The sequence below is a fragment of the Clinocottus analis genome, unplaced genomic scaffold (assembly GCF_023055335.1).
Source record: "Clinocottus analis isolate CAN_PGR_092001 unplaced genomic scaffold, fCliAna1.0.p SCAF_9, whole genome shotgun sequence".
Lineage (NCBI taxonomy): Eukaryota > Metazoa > Chordata > Actinopteri > Perciformes > Cottidae > Clinocottus > Clinocottus analis.
The window spans coordinates 15,200,264-15,225,166 of NW_027176251.1; the positions used below are offsets into that span (position 1 = coordinate 15,200,264).

Here is a 24,903-nt window from a genome sequence, read left to right on the forward strand (position 1 = left end):
AGAAGCGGTGAAGCCATCCGGGTGTGAAGTGGCCTTTGTCGCCCGCGTAGTTAAGCAGACGTAAGAGATGACGTGACACTGGCAGCCCTGCCAGGCGGTGTTGTTGCAGCCAATGGGGGGCAGAGGACACAGCGGAGAGTAATGGCTGCTACACGCAATCAGCCTCACAGCGATAAAAACACTCTGCCACGTTTCACCTGCTCTGTTTTTCCTCTATATTAATTCCTTCTGTTTGTTTGTTTGTTTGTTTGTTTGTCGACCTTGCCGTGTCAGCTGACCTTCCTCCATCCAGGGCCCTGAGGAGAGGGGAAGGAGAAGGAAGAAGAAAAAAAAAAAAAAAAACACAATGAGAAGGACGCTGACATTTCTGCACGGAGGGAGAACAAACACCACGTACAAAACGCCCCCCACCCCAACTCCCCACAGACAAATTTACTCAAAAATACGTGTGTGTCTTGAACGTCCGAGGCTGTCCGGCTTGCGGCCACCATTGCCAAGGAAGTGTCACGGTGTCGTGACAACTTCAGCGACTGCGGTGCGATGGGTGACCCCTCGGCCGGCGGAGGGGGGGCGCTGAATCCTCCACCCACCCCGGATCCTGACAGATGTCATATACCTCCTCCATGGGCACCTTCTGTTTCCTGTTCACCTTTCTCCATCCTGCAGCGTTAGGGCTCCTGTCTCCGCCTCGTCAAAACACACACACACACACACACACGGACGCACACACACGGACGCACACACACACACAGAGAGAGAGAGAGAGAGAGAGAGAGAGAGAGAAATAGACAGAAGAAGGGACATACGCTTGATTTTCCATGGCTGATGATGAGTCGATTACACCGAAATTAATGCAAAGATTCGCACAAAGATTCGCACCAACGCCAGCAGTTCTATATATAAACGTCCAACGTTACGCTTTAAATCTTCCCCCATTGTCTGTTTGCGCTGGCTATTTGTGCCTTTTGTTTAAATACTGCCTGATTCACTTAAAAGGCAAACGTGCATCCCGGGCTCTCTGGCATTCACATCGTCCTCCTGTTATTTACCAAAGGCTTTTCTCTCTGAGCAGTTGGTATTTTAGTCTTAGCACACCCCACTCAAAACCTGTTTGCACAGATTTTCCCAATCATCCTTCAGACCGTAGTTTGACAGAAACACTTCAACAAAATGAGATTCTGCCTCGTTACATTGTCTTATGCCGTTGCATCAAAAGTGTCACTCCGTGAAAAACAAGTCTAACAAAACCAAAAGAGCCTCACGATATTAGATTTCCATAAACCTTCTGCTGGCTGCCTCCTCGTAGGGATGGTGTATCATCCACTCAAAATGCTCCCCGAGATGGAAATGTGCAGACTAAATCTGATCATGGCGCTAGATAATGTTCACTTCTCACTCCTGAAACACGGACTTGGGGTAGGAAACGGAGGGGATCCTGTGACTAACCCATCAATCACGCTGACGGTGTGCTCGAGTGATGGATATTCTAATTTCCCCTTTATATACAGGTGCACAGGATGGATGGATGGCGATTAATGGACGGGCGAAAGGCTGTTCCCACAAAACAAAGAGAGAGAGAGAGAGAGAGCGCGCGGCCCGCGGCGCCCACTTTGGAGGGCAGGGAGCCGCGTTTCCTCTGCGTTTCCAGGGCCGTACCTCAACATTTGGGACTTGAATTCCCTGTAAACACGTGGAAACAGAGTATGCACGCTCAGGTGACAAAGGTGTTGCTAACACAACAATCGTCTCCCCTCTGCGGGGACCTGCAGCGAGCGCCGCAGTCACTTTGGTGACAGCTCGACACCCCCTCCTCACCTCATTTTCACACAACCTGTTTCTCGCTTTCTGTCATTGCTATCACCTGCGTAATTATTCCTTCACTTTCACCACCGCCTCAGAATGTGTGCACTGTGATTTATTATTATTTTTTTTTAAAATAAAGATTAAATCCTCCCCCTCCCCCTCCCCGGGCCAACTCCTCCGTGCTTATCTATCAAACTCTTCAAAGTCGGACTTGTGCCAAACATCCTTTTGATGGGATCTTCTGACGTATCGGCGCTGCAGGCTCGAATCTCTGAAGATGTCTCCTCAATAATCTCTTATCCTTTCTTTTCAAGCAAAACTGTCTCTCCTTGTTAAGCCTTTGAGCAAACACCTCTTTCATACCGGCCCTTCTGTTTAACCGGTTGTGCCGTGCTGGAGGTTAAACGGTTTCGCCGCACTAATTTGCCAAAGTTGTTGCCGACACGAAGGCAAACAGACTTGGGAAAAAGACACGAGCGTGAGTTCAGTCAATCGAGGAATAGATTCCTATACAGCCTTTCTTCAGGTTTTCGACACAATATCTGGTTGAAGGGTATCTTAGTTCATGCAGCTGAGAGGCAAGAGGCAGTAGGTCTTTCCTGCAATTATAGGACCAAATATTTGGTGTAAATTTTCCTCATATTTGCTGATTTACCGGGACTATTTCGCACGGCCCACTTGTTCTTTTTGTTGGACATCAATCGCAAACTATTTCCCCTGTGATTTCCAGCGTCTCCCCTCACAGCTGACATTGAACACGGGCATTCATAAACCATCCGGCGGCCGAGACTTTCCACGAGACTCAACAATCCGGCCTGAGATCTCTCTTCCGCCTCCGTCCTTCTCCCTCTCTCTCTCTCTCTCTCTCTCTCCCCCGTCTCACTTTATCGCTCGCTCTCCGTCCCTCCCTCCCTGTCCAAAGCTGTCCTCCTCGCCATCTGTCATGTGATGTTTATGGGCCCTTTTGCTTTTGTGTCCTGATGACCACTGTCACAGAGAGCTACCCATTACCGATGCGGCCTGATGAACGATGTTACCCAGACGCATCGCTGACACCCCTGTGTCCTTGGCCGCAGAGACGCTGCCTCGCTAGCCAGCTCAGGCCAGTAAAAAATAAGGACAGGGGAGGGACCTGGGGGAGCTGGACTGAGGACCTGTCCGTCATCCTGCCGACAGGATGCTCATATCTCCCCCGCCCTCCCTTTCCTCCCGCCGCCGTCTCCTCTTTATCCAGCCAATGGAAATATGGGGCTGGTCAGCATGGCAATGGCGATGATGTTGTCATTAATCCTGAGGTAGTGAATAGTGCCCTTGCCTTTCACCTGAATATATATCTACATCTGAACAGACACAGTGAGGGACCCTCGCTCCCCTCCAGAGGCTACAGAAGGTGCCCTAAAGGGTTAATGTAGGTAGAACGAGATGATGAATGTTGTCGAGTGAGATTTTATCTGTCAAATAGAAATGGTAGTGCTTGTTTTGATCTTTTATTCAATACGTTTGCAGGCAGTGCAGCGAGCCAGAGCAAAGTTTTATTATACTGTGTTGATAGCGGTAAACATAAACTGTTCAATAGGGTTTCTTTTTTTTTTTTTTTGCATGCTGTCAAATCATGCTTTTAAATCGGCGCGCATGTTCGGGTTGCTCTTGGATTTGGCCACATATCGACAGTTACAACGGTTTGATCCACATAGCTGAAGGTTTTCTAGAGTTTCTGTGCCCTGCGGGTCAAAAGGTGTCCAGACGTCTCGGTTAAAATCATTTAAACATTGTTATATTAGCATCTAAATTAATATTTTCCTTCTTTTTTTTTACATGGATGCAAACGCTAAACAACCGCAACATATAATCCCACATCAAAACCTCACTCAGAAACATCTGAGGAATTGTGAGATTATTGGCAAAAAACGGCCAAATTCAAATTCCCCCCCCCCCACCTACTTTTCTCTAATCTTTACCCTCGATTGTAAAATGGATTATTTGATATCCAAACAATGTCAAACGCGTTGACCTTGAAGTCAGGTTTCAACTGAATTCAGCCTGTCTCTTAACATACATGTGCTTCAGTGCCGTCTGAGTCACTTCAATAAAGCTCAAAGATCAACCTGCTGGTGTGGACGGCGGTGAGGTGAGACAGCACAGGTGGTTCTAGCAGCGGACAACAACAGAAAAGATAATCTCCTCACAATAGTGTAACATAATGTGAACAATCTGCTGGACTAAATAAAAATCCCATTTAATCAGCGAGGCCTTCTCTCCCCCTGCGTCCCCCCTCCCTCCCTCCCTCCGTCTCCGTCTCTCTATGAACGTCTTCACTGGCCAGTGAAGCCGCTGATGAATTCTAAAGCAGATCACACTGATAATTGTATTTCATAACTGTCAGTTGTGCGAAGGCTGCCAGTGTGCCCAGGAGCTATTTGTGTCTCAGTATGTCCTCCACACACCTTCCTCCCCCACTCCGTCCAACCCCCCAATCACCAGGGATGTGCTTACTGTCTCCGGCCCCGAATTACTCAATCAGGAGGACACATTTACGGATGACACCTTTATTACAATTAATCAGGGGAACTTGATTAAGAAAGTTATTCCTCCCCTTCATTGAGACTTACACAAGTGGCTCAGCTGCATATTGTAATTTATGTCCCACTGAGCGCTCGCGCCGCTGATAGACAGAAACGCCGACAGATTGCCAGCCATACTGAGACACATGTGGACGTGTGTGTGTGTGTGTGTGTGTGTGTGTGTGTGCGTTCGCGCAACCCCCGCGCACACGGACATATCCAGAAACACATGCACAGCCACAAACAAACACATTCCCCTATCATTCTGTCATGCACAGCTCAGGTTTCGCAAACAGTTTAATAAATGACTTTAATTGGCTGTAGAGATGTGTTCGCTAAAAGAGGTTTGAATATTCCATTTCCCTTTCTTCTTGTCTCCGTCTTTAAAACACACACACACACACACACACACACACACACTACTGAATGAAGCCATCTCTTTACCTTTACTCACAGTTCCTGGGTCTGCTGTGGCTAATTAGTGGAGTGGGGTTTTAGGTTTGGTAATTAGGCGGAGGTAGGAGTGACGGGGGCTCGGGGAGTTGGGGAGTTGAGGGGGTCTGACTGACTCGCACAGAAAGGAACTGGACTGTCTGGATCCTGGCAGCGCCAAGCAGCCAGCCAGCGTCCCTCAGGCGCCCGGAGGTAGACTACCATCCCGCAGTATGAGGGTGATGTCTTTGTTATGTGCCACATGTTCCGGCGATGGGAAACTGTGGAAAGAGAGGGTTTAAGCAAAAAAAGAGAAGACAGAGAGACCTTTGAGAGTCACGCTTCCCTTGAATGTCAACGTACAACGACGAAACCCAGCTCCTTGTCCCGGACTCGGATTGAATAGTCAAATGGATCGGAAGCGATGAAAAGTTGTGATTTTTTTTTTTTTTTTTTTAAACTTTAAAAAACATGTGTAGTGGAAAAAGAAAAGAAAAAGGTTGACATTTAAATTTTAAAGCAGGACCTGAGCCAGTGACAATTACGGCGCAATGACAAATGCTAAAAACAGTGCAACCGTGACACAAATAGAGGAGTCACGGAGTCACACTCACTCTGCAAAGTCACGTCGACAACAACACGCGTCTTTAGTTTGCTAACATTAGCCGGCAAATCCCCCGAGTGCGTCGACGCGAAGGGTATGATTTAATTCATATTCAACTTTGCGTTTGTGTGTGAGGACGAATTTGTTCTTTCTTCCTTGAAAAGTGGCGTGGGCTCACTTTAAACAATATCGGCAACTCTCAAACAACTATCACGGATCCGTTGCCAATTATAAAGTTGCACTGACTTTAACAGCCAATCACAAAAAAATACATAATGCACATCCACAATTTTCCCCACTCCTAATCATTTACACCAGTTAAAAAGGGTAAGTTTAGTGCACCCTCTATTCCTTCCATCCCGAGGATTACGACAGGACCCCTTGACTAAAACGAGAGGACGCTTAGCATAATTCCTCAAAAGACATTTTTTTCCTCCCTCCAAAGTTTCCCCGCAAAGTCGGTGAACGCTTCTCCGGGAGGCCGTCTCCATCTTGAACGTCTCGTTTGCGCCGCGCAGTCGCTTCCATACGTGGCCAGTGAGCGTCTCTTTCGACTTCAACACAATCCAATTAAATAAAGAGTGTCGTCTCTCCAGGTTCCCGTGTTCTCTAATTGGGGCTGTGACTGCTCACTAATCAGCGGCGGTACAGGTAGGCCCTGGAGGACGCCGAGACGAGGCCTCTCCTGTGAAATTGAAGCGACGCTAAACCTGGCCTCTTCCTTGGTTGCGCAACACACACACACACACACACACACACACACACACACACACACACACCGTGCTCCAGCACGCCGTCGTCACTCGCGCATTACGCCCGACCGAGCGGTGGCGTAACCAGAAGGGTGCGTGCGCTGATTTTAACGATTTGGCGTTTCTTCTGCCGGCGAGACAAAACACAATGTTAGCTTCATTTCCACCTTGATTGTGATATTCATTAGATTCACACCAAGTCGCTCCGACTGAAAATCATCTGCAGGCGTGCATTTTAAATATCGCGCGTTGGGCTAAAGGTCGTGGTTATGTGCTAAAAATTTACAAAACCTCTGAGTGAGGTCACTTTTTAATATTGTAGCTTTTGATGAGACTGAGCCAAGAGGAGACATAACTAAAGAAAGACGAGACCTCGGAGGGTCCAGTTACGTGTTTCGTCGGTCTAATGATGGACAACAAGGACTATTGGTAATTTGAACAAAACCATACTTATGAACACACATTTTGTGATTGCGAGCAGGAGAGATTTGAAGGTAAAATTCAATTAAATATATTGCAAAGTGAGAAGAACGAATGTCCCGAGCTCCAAATGGATCCTTTCCATGTTGTTGTGATTCAGGTATAATCAGGTAAATGTTATTTTTATATTTTATATTTTTAGAGCGGGTGGTTAATATCTCAAAACTTGTTTTATTTGTAAAACAACCCCTACATATATTTTGTAAACCTCAGCGTGCATGTGAAAAATCTCTCGACCTAAACATCAGTCGTCCCTGGAGTCGGGGTCTTCGTGGACTTCCTGCACTGTGGAGGCAAACCGGCTCGCGGCCTCTCCGCTTTTCCTGCCGTCTGTTGAAGGTAGCAGCTTTGCATGCTGGGGTCACACCTGTAACGCATTTCACACTGGGTTATATTTTCGAGTGGCCACCTGGATGAGGAAATAACATGTTCACAGTGCATGAACACTGCAGCCCTCGCTGCCAGGTAGGAACAGGTGTTTGTTTTCGGCTACGTTCAGCACATTCACACAACATGGACCGCTTCATCATGCGGCACCTTCTTTTGAAGGAATCTTGAAAACCTTTCACCTATTGAGGTTTTTACTGTTGTAGGTAACGCTGTGTTTTTTTTTCCTCCCTGAGTCTTTTGTTACATGACGATAATCTTTGGCTTTTATGTAGAAATGATCCATCATGTGGCTAAACGTCCGAGCGTACGTCGCGCTGCTTTGTTTCTCGTATCCAAAACTAAATTAAATACAAAGACAAATATAAATGGAAATGGAAAAAAATAAAAAATGTCAAAGGGTATTTCACAATGCATTCACTAAACAGGGGTTTTCTTCCCTCGCGGTGTGGAAACCTAATGGTATTTTCTAGTGCAACTTCTGGTGAGCGGAACTTTTTTTTATTTTTTTTTATTATGTGCAGCTTCGGGACATGTGAATGAAAAGATTGATTGTGTGAATTCCGTTTCTGTCAGCCACAAACAGGCGATGAAATACCAAGCACACCTGGAGCAGCACTCACTCTTGACAAGCACACACCAATGTAAGCCCCTATTAGAAAAACAATGAAGTCTATCATAAAACATTTATGGTAGATAAAGTGCCTGAGAGTGCTAAAAGCAAGCCCATTATGGCAGCTGGTCTAAATTAATTTTGGAGGTGGACTCGTACCAGACGGTGTGCGCGCAATTTAAGAAACACTGTAAAAAATATTTTCCGGCCCAGTGTACTGTGTTGAATTTTTTTTTTTTTATCAGGATATTTGTGCAATACGATCATCAATGCATGTCATTAGTACATTTTCAGATTTCTTTAAGACTAATTTAAGTCTTGGAACAAACGGCTTTGTTTCCAAACCCAGAACAGGAGAAAATAAAAGTTGCTCATTTTGTTTATTTGTGAAAGCATTGTGTAGGTGTATTTAGAGTTACATCAATCATAGTACAAAAATAAAGAAATTAATATATTAAAAAAAATGTTAAAGCCCTGTAGTTATCTTTTATTTCTCCTTCAATCCTTTAAATTCAATCATTTGATTCTAGCTAAATCACAGCTTATTGCTAACAGGGATCGGTGCCACTTCCACCACCACCTTGCCCAGGTTTTTCCCGGCATACATGTAGTCCACCGCCCGGAAGACGGACTCCAAGCCTACAAACCTCCCCTCCTGTGCCAAATCCCCACAATCCACCTCACACACCAGCTTCCCCTTGGCCATCATCTGCATCATGCTACCCAGAGCCTCCTTATAGTCGCTGACAAAGTGGGGCAGGAAGAAACCCCGGATGCTTGCCGACTTCTGCAGCAGCTTGGCCGGCAGCGTCGCCCCGCTGAGAGCTGGGATCCCCGATGCCGTCTGGTACCCCGAGATGAAGCCGATGACGATCAGCCGACCCTTGTTGGCCAAACTCTTCAACGCGACTTCGAAGACGCTGCCTCCGACGGACTCGTAGACCACGTCTACGCCGCGCGGGTACTCGCTCCTCAGCGTCTTCGCCAGGTCCTCGGTGGTGTAGTTGATGGGCCTGTCGCAGCCGATGGATTTCAGGAAGCCGGCCTTCTCGTCGGACGAACAGGTCCCGATCACGTGACAGCCGGCCCGTTTGGCGAACTGCACGGCGAACTGTCCCGTGCCCCCCGCCGCCGCCGTGACCAGGACCGTCTCACCTTTGGCCAGGTCGCCCAGACGTTTCAGGGCGATGTAGGCCGTGGCGCCGCTGACCAGCAGGGTGAGGAACTCCGGCTTCACGGCGGGGACCGGCACGCTCTCCTTGGCCGGCACCACCGTGTACTCGGCGAACGCTCCGCTGCCAAAGTAGGCCACGGTGTCCCCGACGGTGTAGCGGGAGCTGGCGCTGAGGCCGAGGCCGACGACCTCGCCGATGCCCTCGAAGCCGGCGTCGAAGGGGGGCTTCACCGAGGGGTCGTAGCGGCCCGCCGAGTAATTGATGTCAGAGGCGTTGATTCCTGCAAAACTGGGATACACACAGTAATAACCGTGGGTTAAAGAAAATGAAAGTTTGCCGACGTAGTAGCGAACAAAACGCATATGTACGTAACATTCAATGTGGTCATTAGTGCGCTTTCCCCCCTGAATTCTGTCTGAAGGTCAAGACTTCAGCTTCTTTCTCCAGACATGTCTGCACAGGGCACAAACACTCTGGTTTGTTTTGGCAATGATTCCCTTTTCTCTGGAAGAGAACGGCCCTGCGCTGACAGGGAAAGGCTTGTATCACAAAACACATCGCATGATGTCATGATTCATTGTCTTCAGAGACACCCACAACAAACTGCACTTTTTTAAATCTTAGATAGTCGCTTCTTGCCTCAACACGGAGACGGCTGTTTTCATCTTACTTTGGAAACATGTTGGAAACAAATATGTGAGAAAGGAATGTATAAATAAATCATTTACCGTCTTTTAGAGCGGCACGCATGCTGTGCCTCATTACTGTGCATGTCACACGTGTACTTTGAGCTCGCGGATAATGCTTCTGTGGTTTATAGATGGGTCACAGGGACATAAGACACCTTGATTTGACTACGTTACATCTTTTGTATCGGTTTCTCGCTCAGGGAAATGTGCCATCATCAAAAAGGTACAAATATTTCAATGTACACAGGTCTAATTTAAAATACTGAGTTTAAACACATTCAAATAAAAGGATATTTGTGGAAATAAAGTCTCCCACATAAACTTCTGAAAAAACCCTTTTGTATGGAGTGACGACGACAAAATGAGACAAAGTACAGCAAACTTAAAGATTAATGATGTGTTATTGACACTCACATGCTGCACTTTGGAAAAATAAACTAAATGAAATGTTGAGGTTTCATGTCCTGTATTTTAGATGTCGAGCTAAAACTGCCAACAACATTTCTGGAAAGGATTTGTTTCCATATAAAACAAATAATTAAAATGAAAAACGTGAAAACCACGTCACAAAAAAGCCATATAATCTGATGAGGCCTCTCTCTTACATTTAAGTTTCACTCCCAAAGCACACACACACACACACACACACACACACACACGGAAGAGTGGAGGTCCGTACTTGAGGATTTCCTGTATGTTGCAAAGAGTACTTCAATGTTGTAATCGGTGAAGTTCCATTTCTTACTCGTGACTTAATCACTGCGGTCGTGATCGTTTCATTGATTGATTTCTCACGACGATATTCGTCATTCAACACTTTCACATGCAGTATTTCTGAAGACTGCGGCGGTGCTGTACGGGATACATGGTTCTCAATTTGCACGTCCACAAACAGATTAATATGCATTTTCTGTTGGTTAAATCATCTCCACTGCTCCCATGACTGTGAATGCCTCAGTATCACAGACAATAACGGTCAAAGGCCTCAGCTCACACACAAACCGATCTCCGACCTACAAGGTGATAAGAAACTAATTATGTATATATTTCATTGCCAGTAAATATCACAATAAACCCTGAGGGGCATTTGTTTACAAAATTTAAGATCAGATTAGGCATACAAACAGCCGGTAATGTAGTCGTAAATCAAAATTAGGAGAAGGTATCACCTCCGGCTGGAATCAGTAAAGTGAACCAGAAATGCTGCTTGTTTTCTACACACAAAAAAACATTAACGTATGCCTTTTCCACCTGACACCAGCTAGTCTACTTAAATACTATTTATGTAACAGTCACCACTGCTGTCAGGCTCCAAGGAGGCATTGAAACGGACCTCAGGTGGGTTCACTTCTCCCTGCAGCCGGGACACACCGCTGGGTTCTGCTGCTGCTGCCAATCAGAGAAATGATGCTGCAATTCCCGCACCATGTAACACTGCATCTCCTTCTCCATCATCTGCCAGTCTGAACCCCCCCTACAGACACACACACACACATACACACACACACACCACCCTCCCTAAATGAGTTTCTGTTTTCTGGTGACGTAGTGAGACAGGAGGAGAGAGAGAGAGAGAGAGCGAGAGAGAGGGGGGATGTGTAGTAGAGAGAGAGAGATGCCGAGATGGATTGATAGACAAATGCAGAGAGGGGCGGAACTTGGAAATACAGTACAGCGCTTTATCCCTCACGTCTTATTTTTTTGCCCTCTCGTGATGATGATGAAGATGATGGTGATGGTGATGGTGATCGCAGGTGCTGGACATGGGTGAACCAAGGTAAGCGGAGCCTTTTGTACAACTTCTCACCATCAGCCGACTGTGATGGATCGACATCAAGCGCTGATCCCCCCTAATAGACCCGTGACACGTTGCGGGTCACCTACTGCTATTCCGAGGGAGCGAGAGAGGGAGAAAGAGAGAGAGAAAAGAGAGAGAGAGAGAAAACACTTAACGTCGCTCCTCTGCCCGCCTCGCATAAACAACAACTTACCGATTTCTGACGAGCAAGTCCGCGTCCCCGGGGGTCGGAACCGCGACGGTTCGCGCCGACACGGCCTCCCTGAAATTGGGACTGAGCTTGCTCACGACCAGCTTTCTCATGCTGCTCGGTATGGAGGAGCCTTTGAAATCCATGAAGTGCGCCGAGTAGGACATGTCTATGATGAAGCGCCGCGCGACCGGGTGAACTCCTGAAAGTGCGTCGGTTCTTCCGCGGATCACCGATATCGCTCCGCGGCCGTTGCTCGCCAGCAGCGAGCGGGACATGGCGACGCGGTGTGACAAAGTTCACGGGCAACTTGACGTCGGCGACGTTTCGTGGCGGCAATAAGCCCCGGCTGCCATTAGCCTGCGCTGTGGGCTTGTCTCGCTCTCTTTCTCTCCCACCCCCACCCACCCTACTTCTCCCCCCACCCCCTCCTCCTCCTCCGCGTGCAGGCCGGGGACCGGACTGAAACGTGCTACAACAACAACAACAACAACAAAAAAAACGAGCTTTCAAAGACAGAAAAAGAAGCCGCGGCGCTTCGTGAAATCTCGTATTTCGGTTGAAAAGCGTCGCCCCGGCGCAGCCTGCGAAGGTGAAGCGCAGCGGCGGCGCCGCAGACTTGTTGTCGGAGTCCCGCCCCTTCCCGGACACCAGCGCTCACTTCCTAGTAAGGTGAAACAAATCAATCCTCGTCTCCCGAGCGTGTCACCCCTACACCGAGAAAACCGACACCGACCCCCGCAAACATCCACGAACCACGCGTAACACGGCGGGCTGTGCAGCGGCGGTCCCGTGTATTTCATTTAAAACACACACACATATGTATATATATATATTCGGATGGGGGGGCTGCCGAAACGTGTTTGTGCCCACATGTACACCTGTAACCAAAGCCTGTACGGGCGGTCCGGGAGGCTGCTGTGTGCATTTCCCTCCGCCCGGTACGTTTCACGGCGGGTGCGTGGCCAGCTAGTGGCGTCCGTCATTCAGTGGAAGCGTTTAGTCCATTGAAAGCAACTCCCTGAGCGTTGAGCCCAAACACCCACCCAGCCACTGACTCGTGTCGGTGCCTTAATAATACTGACATTTTAGTCGCAACAGCCTCGTAGTTGGCGGACTACTTGTTGTGGTTTGCGATGCTTGTTTCTCTAAGTTTGGTTTTAGTTTACAGCCCCCCCCCCTGATAAGTTCCGGAAAGATCTGTTCCTTTGTCGGAGTTTTTTTTTTTTAAAGCAAAGAGAGAGAGAGAGAAAGAGAAAGAGAGCGCCAGAGAGAGAGAGAGAGGGAGAGGGGAAAACAAGACAATTAAAAAGATTGACAGGTAGGCTCCTCTGTCAGGGGTGACGCTTGTGGAGAGGGGAGGAGTAAAAATGTAGCAGGAAAAGCCACTCGATGCGTCTGTCTATCAGTTGAGACTGTCTGAAACAGCTTCTGGATCCACCGCGTTTCCATTTTTTTCCTTATTTCTTTTCGGGAGACCTCGGATCACTGACTGGAGTCCCCCCCCCCACACCTCCACCACCTCCACCACCACCACTACCTCCTCCTCGCTCTTTTTTTTTTGTTGCTCTTTTAAGAGACAAATATTTTAGTCCATGTCGATCTGATCTGCTGTTGGCGAAGCTTGGATGCGCCTGCGTCTTGTTTGTTTCCCCTCTCTCTCTCTCCCTCTCTCTCTCAAGTGATATCCTCTCCACCGCATCAGCCACCCCTCCACAAAAAAAAAAAAAAAGAAAAGCGATTCTGTCTAAGATGCGATGAGATGAGCGGTGGGAATTATTTCCACGACTCCTAAAACGTAAGTAATAGAGAAATCCTGCTCGTCTCATTTAGAATTATTGTTATTTATTTATTTATTTTCAATGGGAGGGAAAGAGGCAAAGGAGGGAAGGGGGAAAAAAGTCTCCGCCGGACTGGTGAGGCTGGATCCGGGCTGAGGTGGCGTGGTGGTGACGGGACTGACATTAACCCATCTAATGCCTGTTTTGTCTCTCCCCCCCCTCTCTCTCTCCCCCTTTCTCTCTTTCAGGTCTCTGGCAAAAGAAGAGAAGGAAACGCAAGGATACATTACTTATCAGAGCTGTGCGCTGCGCTCACACGGGACGTATTTGTTTTGTTACCGCCAGAGTTTATTTATTTTTTAGTTTTGGTGTGCGTAAAAGGCGCCGCAAAGTATCGCCCCCCACCCCTCCAAACAGCACTGGAGATTAGCGAGAGATTTTTTTTCTTCTTCCAGGGGGAGTGAACTGAAAACTTGGGTTTCAAGGTGCTTTTTCGCTGCAGCTTTCTTCTTTTTTTTTTCCAACCCGTGCCACGAGAGACATGACGGAAGATGATCTTTGATGGACATGAAGGTGTCAGGAGCTGGCCGAATCCCTTCGTAATTTTTTCTGCTTATTATTCTCGAAGCCGAACAAGCTGTTAAGTCCCCAACAAAAAAAAAAAAACTAAAAAAAAAAAAAAAGAGCAAGCAGTTTGAAAGAAAAGAAGACATTTTTTTCCACCCGGCTCCGAGATCAAAAAAACAACAACCTTCCCCCGAGAAACGGGATGATTTTCCAAAACTGACAGACTTGATTTGTTTGTAATCCCTGCATGAGAAGCACCGTGGAGAGCGACGGTCACTATGCCGAGGAGAAAGCAGCAAGATCCGCGGCGATCAGCAGGTATAACCCGCCCCTTCATAACGACCATTTCCCACCACAGTAGCCAGCTCCTTCTTATTCACAAGTGTGCCAAATGAAAATGTCTCCTTCCACGCCACATTGTTTGGTTGCGCATGCATGCTGAGATTAATTTCCCTTATGTTTGAATTTCTATTTGCTGTGTTGAATAACGCAGCGCGCGACGTAACCCCCTGACCCCCACGGTTGTGTTTTTATAAAATGTGACTTAATTGCGTAAAAGGACGCGCAAATCGGCGCAAATGGCACTCTGGGCTGGTTAATGTTTTTTTTTTTTTTTTTTTTTTTTACGTATTCATCCTCCTTTGCCTGGAAAGTTCTCTCAAGAATGGTGAGATAAACTAAATGGCATGTTATGGGGGATAAAAGGGAGCTTTTGAGGTTCAAGAGTGAGTAATGATGAATAATTGACTGGGAAAGAAGGGGGAGACAACTGGTGAGAGCCGTCTTCCCCCCCCTCTTTCTTTCTGTTTTATTAGAGGATTGCCATCCTTGATTTGATGCGTGATTGATCGCCTGTCACGTGGCCGTCTTTGATCTATTCATCCCTGATAAACATCAATAAATCCTTCCAGGAAGACAAGCATGCCTCTGGTAGGTTCAGTCATGTCTCCGTGTACACACACAACCCTCTTGTTGTCTCTGCCGGAAACCGGAAAAAGCAGCCAAAGTTGCACATTATGGTGGAAAATCACCTTGTTTAATTTTTTAGTGAAGGTACGAAAATCAGATGTAAGGACGGTGTGCTTATTGGATAGATCACAGGGGGGAAAAAATCGACCCAAACACGCTTCTTTTTTTAGCTTAAAAAAAAAAAGAAAATGTCTCAGGTGTTTTTTTTTTTAGAGTTTGCCCCTTTTTCTTCATGGAGATACATGTGGAGGTTTCTGCACGTTTCTTAAATCCCCCCCCACATTCACAGTAAGAATCAGTCCAGTATTGAAATCAATATCCACTGCTGGAGGGGAGTATAATGTTTGCAGTGTGACCAACTGATAAAACCAGGTCTTGGCAGAGGACCGACAAGGTTGACTTCTAGTGGTTTGGATTTGGACTCCCCCTTTCTCCTCTCGTCTCCCTGCAGCCTTTAAACAAATGTAAATGAGTGACAGGGGTTTCTACCTCTGTGCTAATGAGGCCGGGCCTTTGAAGTTAGGCATTAACAACTGGAGTGAACAAAAGACAGTTACAGAATTTTAAAGAGATTTTGAAATATGAGGTGCAAAGCGGGTCGAACAGGAGGGCCAGCCGACGAAAGACTTTGAACTCAGCAGGTTTTCTCATCTTAAGCAGGGAGCTGCTGCTGCTGCTGCTGCTGCTGGTGATGATGAGGATGATGAGGATGATGAGAAGGAGTGTAGACGGAGAACATTCAACCGGTGCTCGCTGTCGACTTCTTTCTTTCTCGGCTCCCCGTTTCCAGCAAAGCGCTTTCCAATACAATGTCGGGCCTCCGGTGCGGGAAAAAAAAAAAGAGGACGTAGATATGGAGCCTTTGCTTTACTTTTCGGAGTGTGTGAGTTTCTTTTTGTGGCGTTTTTATTTTTGGCGAAATAGCCGACTTGGGGGTGGGGGGGGGGGAAAGGTCGACCGTGGTGGGAGCAGAGCAACTCTTGTTAGGTTTCTGCATGTAGATGGACGCATGAAAACATGACATCGCTTTGATCCCTCCCTTTACTCATCACACACACACACACACACACACACACACACACACACACACCATTGATCCATCAGACCACTGAGTGCCATGCACATCATAGGTTGTAATGGTCAATCACAGTTTGGCAGACGGCATGTTTTCCATTCTCCTGTGAACATGACAGTCGGTCAGAGATAACGCCCCACACTCCCAGTAGCAACAAATAACACACACACACACACACACACACACACACACACACACACACACACACACACACACACACACACACTGAGCCTGATGCTCCACTGGGAGCTGGCACTGACCTGTGGCTTCCTCTCTGTGCTGCTTGCTGAGGGAGGAAAATTGCTCGTAGTGGGACTGAGGTTGAAAATCAGAGCTCAGACAATTAAAACAATAGCAGACTTGTCTCGACAGGTTTCTCTTTTTTCTTCTCTCGCCTTGTACTTTTTTTGGGGAGAATATTGTTAATTATGTAATGCCTATTTTACTGTTTCAAGGCCAAATCCGGTGTAAAATATTTCCCCAGCATCAGATGTTGAAAGTCATAATTGTAGATCTATTTTATATATATATATATATATATATATATATATATATATATATATATATATATATATATATATATATAATATTTTTTTTTTGTTTCACTATCAGTTGTACACATTTTATTTTACGATAACGTATGCAGCTATTAATTAAATGTCTTTCATGGTCTTGTAGCCTCAACTAGATTATTGCTTTTTTATTCCCCCCTAAATTTACACATTGAGAGGATTCATTTTGTGTTTCTGATTCAGATTTTGACTCATCATTTAATTTATTTCATCAAACAATAATTTTCAAACACAATTTTCTCAAGTATGTGTTGTTAAGTTCCACAGAAAATTGCCAAGAAACAGGGATTTTTTTCAATATTTATTTTTTACAAAACATATGTAGCTGTCATTTTACTTTATAAAAACACATTCTCATTTTTTATTTGAGAATCCATGTTCAGATATCCGAGCAGTGGAGCTGAGATAGAGAGAAACCTTAGAAACCTGCATGAGCGAGTGAGTTTAAAGTCCACATATATTTCCCTCTCTCCTGTGTGCATTTTATTGTGTACAGATGTATGTTCCTGTGTGTGTTATTACACTTGTAGCCTCACCTCATCATTAAACGACTCGATTTAAGGGGGAGGATAGTGTGGGGAGGAGAGGAGGGTGGGAGGTGGGGCGGGGGGGAGTTGGACAGGAAGGAAGGCAGCGACAATAAAAAAGACAGAACGGAGTGACGTCGTCTTTCATTCGAGGCAGGCTCAGATAGCCTTACAGGAGGAAGACGAGGAGGAAGAGCAGATAAGATAGTCGCTCTTATTTCTGTGGAGCACGATGGTTAATTATAAGAAAAGACGCGGCGCGTGTGCGCGTGTGTGTGTGTGTGTGTGTGTGTGTGTGTGAGGGGGGGGGGATAGGTTGCTTCCCGTTGGCTTCATTAGAGAGAGCCCTAATTATCTGTGGAGCTGATGGATTTGTGACAGGCCCTAACGATTAATGCTGACAAATTCAGTAAGGTGTCAAGTCCGCAGCTGCCTTGATGTAATCAAGTTGATATTATACAGTCCCCATAGCCCCTAGTGCAGCACCAACTCAATTTGCCTGTGCAGGTGACAAATGGACTTTGCTACCTGACTAATCACGTCAGGAGACAATGCCAGTTAATGACCTCAGTGAGCCCCCCCCTCTTCCTCCCCCCTGCCCTCACCCCTCCACTCTCCTAACCTTGTAATAGTGCGGCCAGACCAGCGACAGCACGTCGCAAACCTTTCCCCCTGTTCTCCCATTCCTTCAATTACAGAGCCGCGTTTTGTTTGTTTGTTTGTTTGTTTTTAGGCGTCGAGCTAACAGTGCGTCCTCTTCAACTTTCCTCGTGTGCTTTTTTTTTTTTTTTTTTTTGGTTAAACATATTTTCTTCTTCTCTTCGGCTGGAATGCGAGGGTGGAAATGTTTCAACTGCGAGAGATTTATTTATTTTCTTATTAATGACACGGCTCGGGCCTGTTCTAACCACTTGATGTATCAGCACTCCAAAGTAATCCCAGGGACCGTTTTTTACCAACGTGGACGTTCAGGTTGAAGTTTTTACACTTTTGCATGTGTTGCAGCCCTGCTAGTAAATCACCAGCACATCATAACACCGTCTCGCCGTACTTTGGCTGCACATCCTCCCAACTCGGTGCTGCAGCCGCCTCGCTGAAGGCCTGCAGTTTATTTCCGAGCCGGAGAATCAAGAGTGCCCAGGGATTAATGATTTTGCATGCCCGGGGTGGCTAAGATTACACAGCGACCTTTGTGCTCTTACTTGACGATGCTGTTATGTGATATTCTACCCTCAAAATAATCAGTATGCTGAGATTTATGTACCCGCCTCCCCCTCTGTGTACACCAGCGTCCTGAGGAGTGCAGCAGTGGATAGCCTCTAGGTGTGTTTCTCTCTTTTTTTTTTTTTTTACTTGTTGCCAGATTTGAATACCACCCTCCTTCCTGCAAATTAGAACAGTCTTGTTTTGATAAAAAAAAAAAAAGAAAAAAAAAAGAGTTGATTTGCAGCAAAGGAACTAGTGTCTTTGACCTGAAAGTTGGAGCGGCTTCTAACTTCCGATGGCTTAAAGGCTCCACAGCTTCTGAGAAATGAGAAGTTTATGTTAGAACCCAGTGAAAAAAAGTGTGTGTGTTTATGTGTGTGTGAGAGAGATAGTTGGAGAGAGAGAGTGGGGTTGGGGGGTAGAGACAGAGGCTAAGCGAGCATGTGTGTGTGTGTGTGTGTGTGTGTTTGTAGCTTAGCACTGACCGGTGTTAGTTTTCCTGGAATGAATAACTTGAACGAGTGTAACGGTAAGCGCGCCACGTTAGTCATCCTCCTTAGCAGGGCCGGCCTTCAGATCCCCTTCTCGGAGCGCCAAAACAACCTCTGTCATATCTCGTCCCCGCTCCCAATCAAAGGACCAGGGGCGCCAGACAGAGCAGGAATACATATTGATCCGCAGCGGACACTTTTACCCCCACCCCTCCTTCAGTTATGCTCTATAGGTTTCCTGGGCATTCCCTTTAGTGTGTGTCTGTGTGTGTGTGTGTGTGTGTGTGTGTGTTTAGCGGTCGGACTCGGCTAGAGGTTACGCTAATTGGAGCGGTGGTGTCGTTAGCAGGTAGCATCGATCGACCTCGTCGATAGCCACTTTTGCTCCCGCGCCACCCTCTGAAACTATTAGTTAAATTTACATCAGGGATTTGAGGCAGTCAAAGGTCAAACATGCTCAGCTCGCTCTTCTAATGCCTCGAGTCACCACAAGTCCCCCTGTGTGTGTGTGTGTGTGTGTGTTTCTGCTATTTGTTTCTTAGTTACTTGCATCCGCTACGTTTTATATTATCCCAAATCCTTCCATTCACATCTATAAAACGGCTTTAAGATCAACATGAGAAGCTTTTTTTTAATTTTAAGATTGATTATCAGTCAATAAGTAGTACAATGAAATGGAAGGTATTAGCCGGGTTTCAACACCATGCGTTAAGCTTTTTCTGTTCACATGGATAAGGATATATTTCACAGCATAACAATATTACCCCTCCTTGTCTCTTTCCCTTTCTTTCTTTCTTTCTTTCTTTCTTTCTTTCTGATTGTGTCCGGGGCATTCTCCACTAAAGCTGCCTTCAGGGCTCGCTGCTACCATCACTGGCAGTGTTTTGCCCTCGCTGCTCTTTATACACACACACACACACACACACACACACACACACACACACACCGACAACCCTAAACACAGACAGACAGACTGACAGACAGACAGATACACACACACACACACACACACACACACACACCTACACCTAATGCTTAAGTGCAGCCAGCATGTCTCTGTGGGAGGTCATAATGGAGGTGGCTTAGTATGATGGGAAATCATATCATTAAAGCAGCCAGATGTGCTTTGTTGCCTGCCTTGCAGCACATAAAAACAGCAGCAAGTCATGGGATCCAAAAAAAGAAGAGAAAAAAAAAAAGAAATCCAAGTCTGAGAAAATCAAGTCTGAAACAGATAGAAAGCAGCCCTCTGGGACCGGGCTGACAAGCTTACTCCTGACTGCCATAGAAAAACAATTTCCCCAAATAAAGATTTTTGTTCTCATTTTTCAATGTTCCGGCAGCATAACAAACTGTTATTTTTTTTTTTTTTACTTTCGTGTAATTGAGATTGGACTCAAAGCTTTGATGAAGGGCGGTTATCAGCTCTTTGTTAAGTGTGCTTAATTACTATGTAATATGTGTGTTGTGCTGAGTAATTACATTTTGTTAAGGCTCCACACTGGAGATGTGAGGCTTAAGAGCTCATTAATGAAAAATTGTTCATATGTTGTTTTTTGTTGTATTTTTTCTTCTTTTTTTTTTAAATTCATTTCTCTGGCACATAATTTGAGACATGAGGAAGATAAGAGGGGAAACGTTCAAGAGAAGTAGTCAAGCAACATTTAAGGCGCAAAAATTGACATCTCAAATTTTCTTAAGTAAAGTAATACATTTGCCGAGGGTAAATTTGCTCTCTTGATCAGCGCCGTGCCTCCTCGAGAGGCTATGGGAAAGTCTGCTAGAGCCAAATTTAACATGTTACTTCTATCAATAAAAGATGAGCAATTACGGAATATTTTGTCTAATAAGTATTTGAATTCCTCGGCGCCGGGAAAAAAACACAACATGTAGCTTACCCACTCATTACATCAGTTAGCAGGGGGAGTGAGAGGCAGCTCTTTGATGCCAACAAACAAACAAGACAAACGAGATGGGCCCACTACACAAGAGCAAAAGCCCTATCCAGGGACACCCAACCCCACACTCCTCCCTCTTCTCCGTCTCCTCTTCCTCTACGCTTCTTTACCTCCCTCGCTCTCCGTCTCTTTCGCGTACCTCTCATCTCTCCTCTCGTTTCTTGCTCTTTCCCCCTCTCCAGCGTGTTTCTCGTCTCACTTCTTCTTCTCTCTCCTCTGGATAAATGCCCGTTCCCCACCACTCAAATAGCAAAGAGAAAAGAGAGAGAGGTGCCGGTGCTAGAGGAGGGGAATGGAGTGAAAAACAGGGGTGAAAAAAAAAAGAAGCTTTTTCCTTTTTTTTAAACCTCTCTTTCCGCATGTCGGTTGTTCCTCATCAGACAAAGTTGGGTGGGGATCGCCGGGGAAATGAAAAGCTGAAAGAGAATGCGCATTCTTTTTTTCCTCTTTTTTTTTTTGTTCGCTGCTTTTTCTGTGTGCCAAACACTTAATCACTTCAACATGGTTTGAATGCGCGCTGCGACGTAATGAAATAGATCTGTTTTGGCTTTGGCAATGGAGGATGAGGGGATGCTCGATGATGGCAGCGGGCACCAATGTTTAGTCCAGCAGCAGCATCGATGAAGATGGTGTTGGAAGGTGGGGGTCCGTGTGGGTGGATGGATGGCAACCTAGCGAGATGGTGTTGGCGGCGAGGGGGTGGGGGTTAGGACGGGTATTAGAGCTGACAGATGAACGGGACGATGGACAAATTCTCCTGCAACAGCTGTGACTGTCGCCATTATGCTGACAGGTGTCAATTAAGAATTACTGCCCGGCCGGCCGAATGCCCCTCCCAGCTCACACACGCGTCCCTGCATCCATACACCCCCCTCCCCACCCTCCCGAAACCCTCCCACCCCCTTGTCCAGCTGTCTGCGTGCCAGCTAAATAACACTTTACCCTTGCCAGTGTTGTCAGAGGCCCTGCAGCCGCTTCTCTTTTCTCCTTTTTCAAACGCCGGCCGAGGCTCGCTGATCAATAGCTCGGCGTATTAACATCATGGCCATGTGTGTCCGTAGGTGGACGGCTGGACTCTGTCCATTTGTAGCCGGACGGACTGCCATCCGCTGTTTGATTGTGGCTCTCCCGGTCAGGTAACTGAACATTGCCAGAGAGACCCGATGACGCACGCATTGGAAAATACGGATTTAACTCCGGTGCCCGACCCTTCCCTCAGTTCTAAATATTTCGGATCGAGCTCTCTACAGGTTAAAAAGGCCCTTCGGTGCGTCCCCGGTCCGGGTGCTTTTGTACACAGTGTGTGGTGTGTTCACCTTTCGCGAGAAGCAGCGGCTGCAGAGTAATTGTGATTCCCTTGATCCTCTGTTACTCACGCTGCTGGCTAATACAGAGCCAGCTTTATTCCACATTGTAAAGTGGGGAGTTGAGGTCAATGAGTGAGAAAATGAACAGTTGCCATTGCCCATCTCGAAGGCTGCCTTCCAGTAAACCCGCTGGCTGACAAACACATTTTGGGGTCGGCGGGCTTCTGGCTTTACAGCGAGGGGGGGGGGGAGAAGAAAAAAAAGCAGAAGGAAATTCATGCGTGTATGTTCTCCATTTGACATATTTTCTCAATTTTTCGGGGGTTTAAATCAGCGCGGTGGCATGCAGTTTAATTTCCCTTTAATTATTAGAACGTAATAGAAAGCATCATGTGTGTGTGCGAGACGAGGATTCAGTCGGCCGAAGTGTGTGTGAGTAATAAAGAGGGAGCCACGCTGTAAAGACTGTGTTACATACCTTTATTTCTCCTTATGCACCATATAATTTACCCTCGCATGCGCACGCGTTTCTATGAATTTTAAAGTTATGATATGTGCTACGCTGTTGACACTGTGTAGTCATTACTCGGGTTCTGTAATAAATGCCGTTTTTCTGTGGCGGTGCAGAATAAACATGAGAAGCTTCAATCGGGAGGAAGGAGGAAGCAAAAACAGCAACGCGAAAAAAGCAACATGAGAGTGAGCGCAGAAGGCTCCCCAGGAATACACAGATGGATTTGCATGTTCACTTGGGAGTTACAGTTTTGGATTTCCTCCCTAGAAATCATTTGCCACAGAAAACAACCGGGGAAGATCATATCAGTGTTATTTCACTACTCCTGCTTTATTTGCATTTCTCTTGTTTTAAATAAGGCAACCCCTCGGAGTGAAACTCGGTTTGTTTTTCGGAGCTCCATTCTGCATCACCTTTTTTTTTTTTTCCTGTTTCTTTTACTTCTCAACCTCTCTCTCTCTCTCTCTCTCTCTCTCTCTCTCTCTCTCTCTCTCTCTCTCTCTCTCTCTCTCTCTCTCTCTTTTCTCTATTTAATTCTTTCTCCAGGCCTAGCTCCTCTCGTCTGTCTCACACTGGCACCAGACTGCTCGCAGCGATTATCAAACCTGAGAATATTTTCCATCCACATGCAAATCACCCACCATGCTCTCTTATCGCCCCCCCGCCCACCCCACCCGCCCTCCTCCCTCCCACCAGCCCAAACGGTTGTGTGTAATCAAAGTAAACGGCAGCTAAAGCTAAAAGGGAAACGCTCTTTGTGGAGATGGATGGAGGGATTAAATATTAACCGGATGCGGCTGACTTAAGGCAAGTGTTTTACATAGCTGCTCCCGCCGCGGATGCCGCGCATTGATCCCCTCGCCCCGGCGCCTTTACTTGTTTGGCTGCCTGCCGTTAATTTTTCACCATCATTTCACTGGCCGGGCCTTTAGGACGGAGGGAGGGAGAGGGGAGGCCGATGAATGGTTCACCCATCCGCCGCGGCCCCTCCCCTCCCCGTGCCTTTAACGGGGGCAGGTGAGATGGATGATAGCAATTTGAAATTTTGTTTGTGCGTGTGATCATGGAGATTGTTTTTGGTATTACCATGGTGTAACAATCCCAGTGATTAATTGAGGCGAATGCTCGACTAGGATCGGAGGAATTGGGGTAAATGGGTGGTGGTTCTCCACCTTCCTCCTCCTCTTTCTCCTCCTCCTCCACGACTTGTGAATGTTGTGTTTATCGGTTGACCTTGGAGTCCGACACTGCTGCCTTCTTACACACACACACACACACATACAAACACACACACACTCCCAGGAGCCTGCCTCCACACACACACACACACACACACACTACACTGCCCCTCTTGTCATATCACGTCCATCGTACCTCGTTCTTCCCTCTCCTCCAGCTGTGACTAAAAGAGAAAATCAAGCCGCTCACACCAAAGAGGGAGACTAAACAAAAAACAAAATGGCTACAGTGGAGACACTGTTCATGTCGACGGACGTTAGCGGTGGGAATGCTCGTCCAGCGGCAGCGGGCGCGCGCTGTGTGTCCTCAATGTGTTTGTTGTCTACATGTGTATAGCAATATCCTGTGGGTCACAGAGGCAGCTTGTTAACAGGGGTGGGGTTAGAGGGGGGGGGGCTCATACCAAGGGTGCCCCCCCCCCCCCCCCACCACCTCCCTCCAACCACACTCACATACACACAGTTGTTGCGCTGGTGCTGTTGACAGCATTGTGGAGGCCTCCTGGCATTTATAAATGCAGTGTCGGTCCTGCATCGGGGCTCTAGCCTGCAGTCAGACATGGCCACCGCTCATCACTCACTCCTAATGAAGCCTTGTTTTCCCGCCCCCTTCCCCCCATGCCCCACCCCCACCCCTCCCACCCCCCCGCCCGTATACCAGCCAAGAGTGCACATCTGAAGGGGTCGAAGGCAGGTCGTGACCCCCAGGTGGTCGCAGTCCGGTCTGCATTGCTGCCCCTCTTTGCGTGTTTTGGTTTCTTCTCTTCCTCTTCCTGCCACTTCCAACACCCGCCAGCCTGTTACAGCGGGTATCAATGATTGGGTGCTGGGAGGTGCAAATAGCTTTTATTTATAATGTTGCATGGTATTAATTTGACGATTTTCACGCCACCAAAAATTCCCAATATTTTCTGTTTGAACCAGAATTATATGATACTAAAATGCTCTAAGCCAATAAGCCAATAATAATAGCGATGATATTAATAATACCACTAAAATATTGCCGCCTTGTTGTCGAATCCAAACAGAACGCTGCATCGCTGTTGAAAACAGTTAAAAGGGTTTACCTTCGACAGTGTCGCGTAACGCAACGTGACAAAATAGACCTCCGGGTCATCTTTTACCACATGACACACATCGGTGAGCGCATGTCTTAATATGTCTGGCCGTACTCTGTCTTTCCCTCCTTTGTCTCTTGGATCCTCACCAACTTC

At 46.8% G+C, this 24,903-nt stretch overlaps 2 protein-coding genes across 3 annotated transcripts in view; one reads left to right on the forward strand and one right to left on the reverse strand.

Annotated features, from left to right (window-relative positions):
• Positions 1-7,995: 7,995 nt before the first annotated feature.
• Positions 7,996-11,872, reverse strand: LOC137780884 (prostaglandin reductase 3-like). The gene is made up of 2 exons (XM_068569224.1): positions 11,488-11,872; positions 7,996-9,095 (listed from the first exon to the last, which is right to left on the reverse strand). The coding sequence occupies exons 1-2, from the start codon at positions 11,760-11,762 to the stop codon at positions 8,168-8,170; spliced, it is 1,203 nt and encodes a 400-aa protein (XP_068425325.1). The 5' UTR covers positions 11,763-11,872; the 3' UTR covers positions 7,996-8,167.
• The window catches only part of LOC137780883 (teashirt homolog 1-like), a 37,646-nt gene continuing 23,833 nt past the window's right edge, over positions 11,091-24,903 (forward strand). The window contains exons 1-2 of one of the 2 annotated variants that reach the window (XM_068569223.1): positions 11,091-11,273; positions 13,514-14,150. In XM_068569223.1, the coding sequence (XP_068425324.1) occupies positions 14,111-14,150 (40 nt within the window). In that variant the 5' untranslated portion in view covers positions 11,091-11,273; positions 13,514-14,110. Of the gene's footprint in view, positions 11,274-12,783; positions 13,283-13,513; positions 14,151-24,903 lie in introns of those variants that run through there. The other variant, XM_068569222.1, reaches the window with a different exon arrangement.

Bases quoted from the DNA above. Each gene is read 5' to 3' on its own strand.
- LOC137780884 (XM_068569224.1), bottom strand. From the start codon at position 11,762: ATGTCCCGCTCGCTGCTGGCGAGCAACGGCCGCGGAGCGATATCGGTG. The intron at 9,096-11,487 runs GTAAGTTGTTGT...TGTGTATCCCAG, and splicing joins GACTTGCTCGTCAGAAATCG to TTTTGCAGGAATCAACGCCT.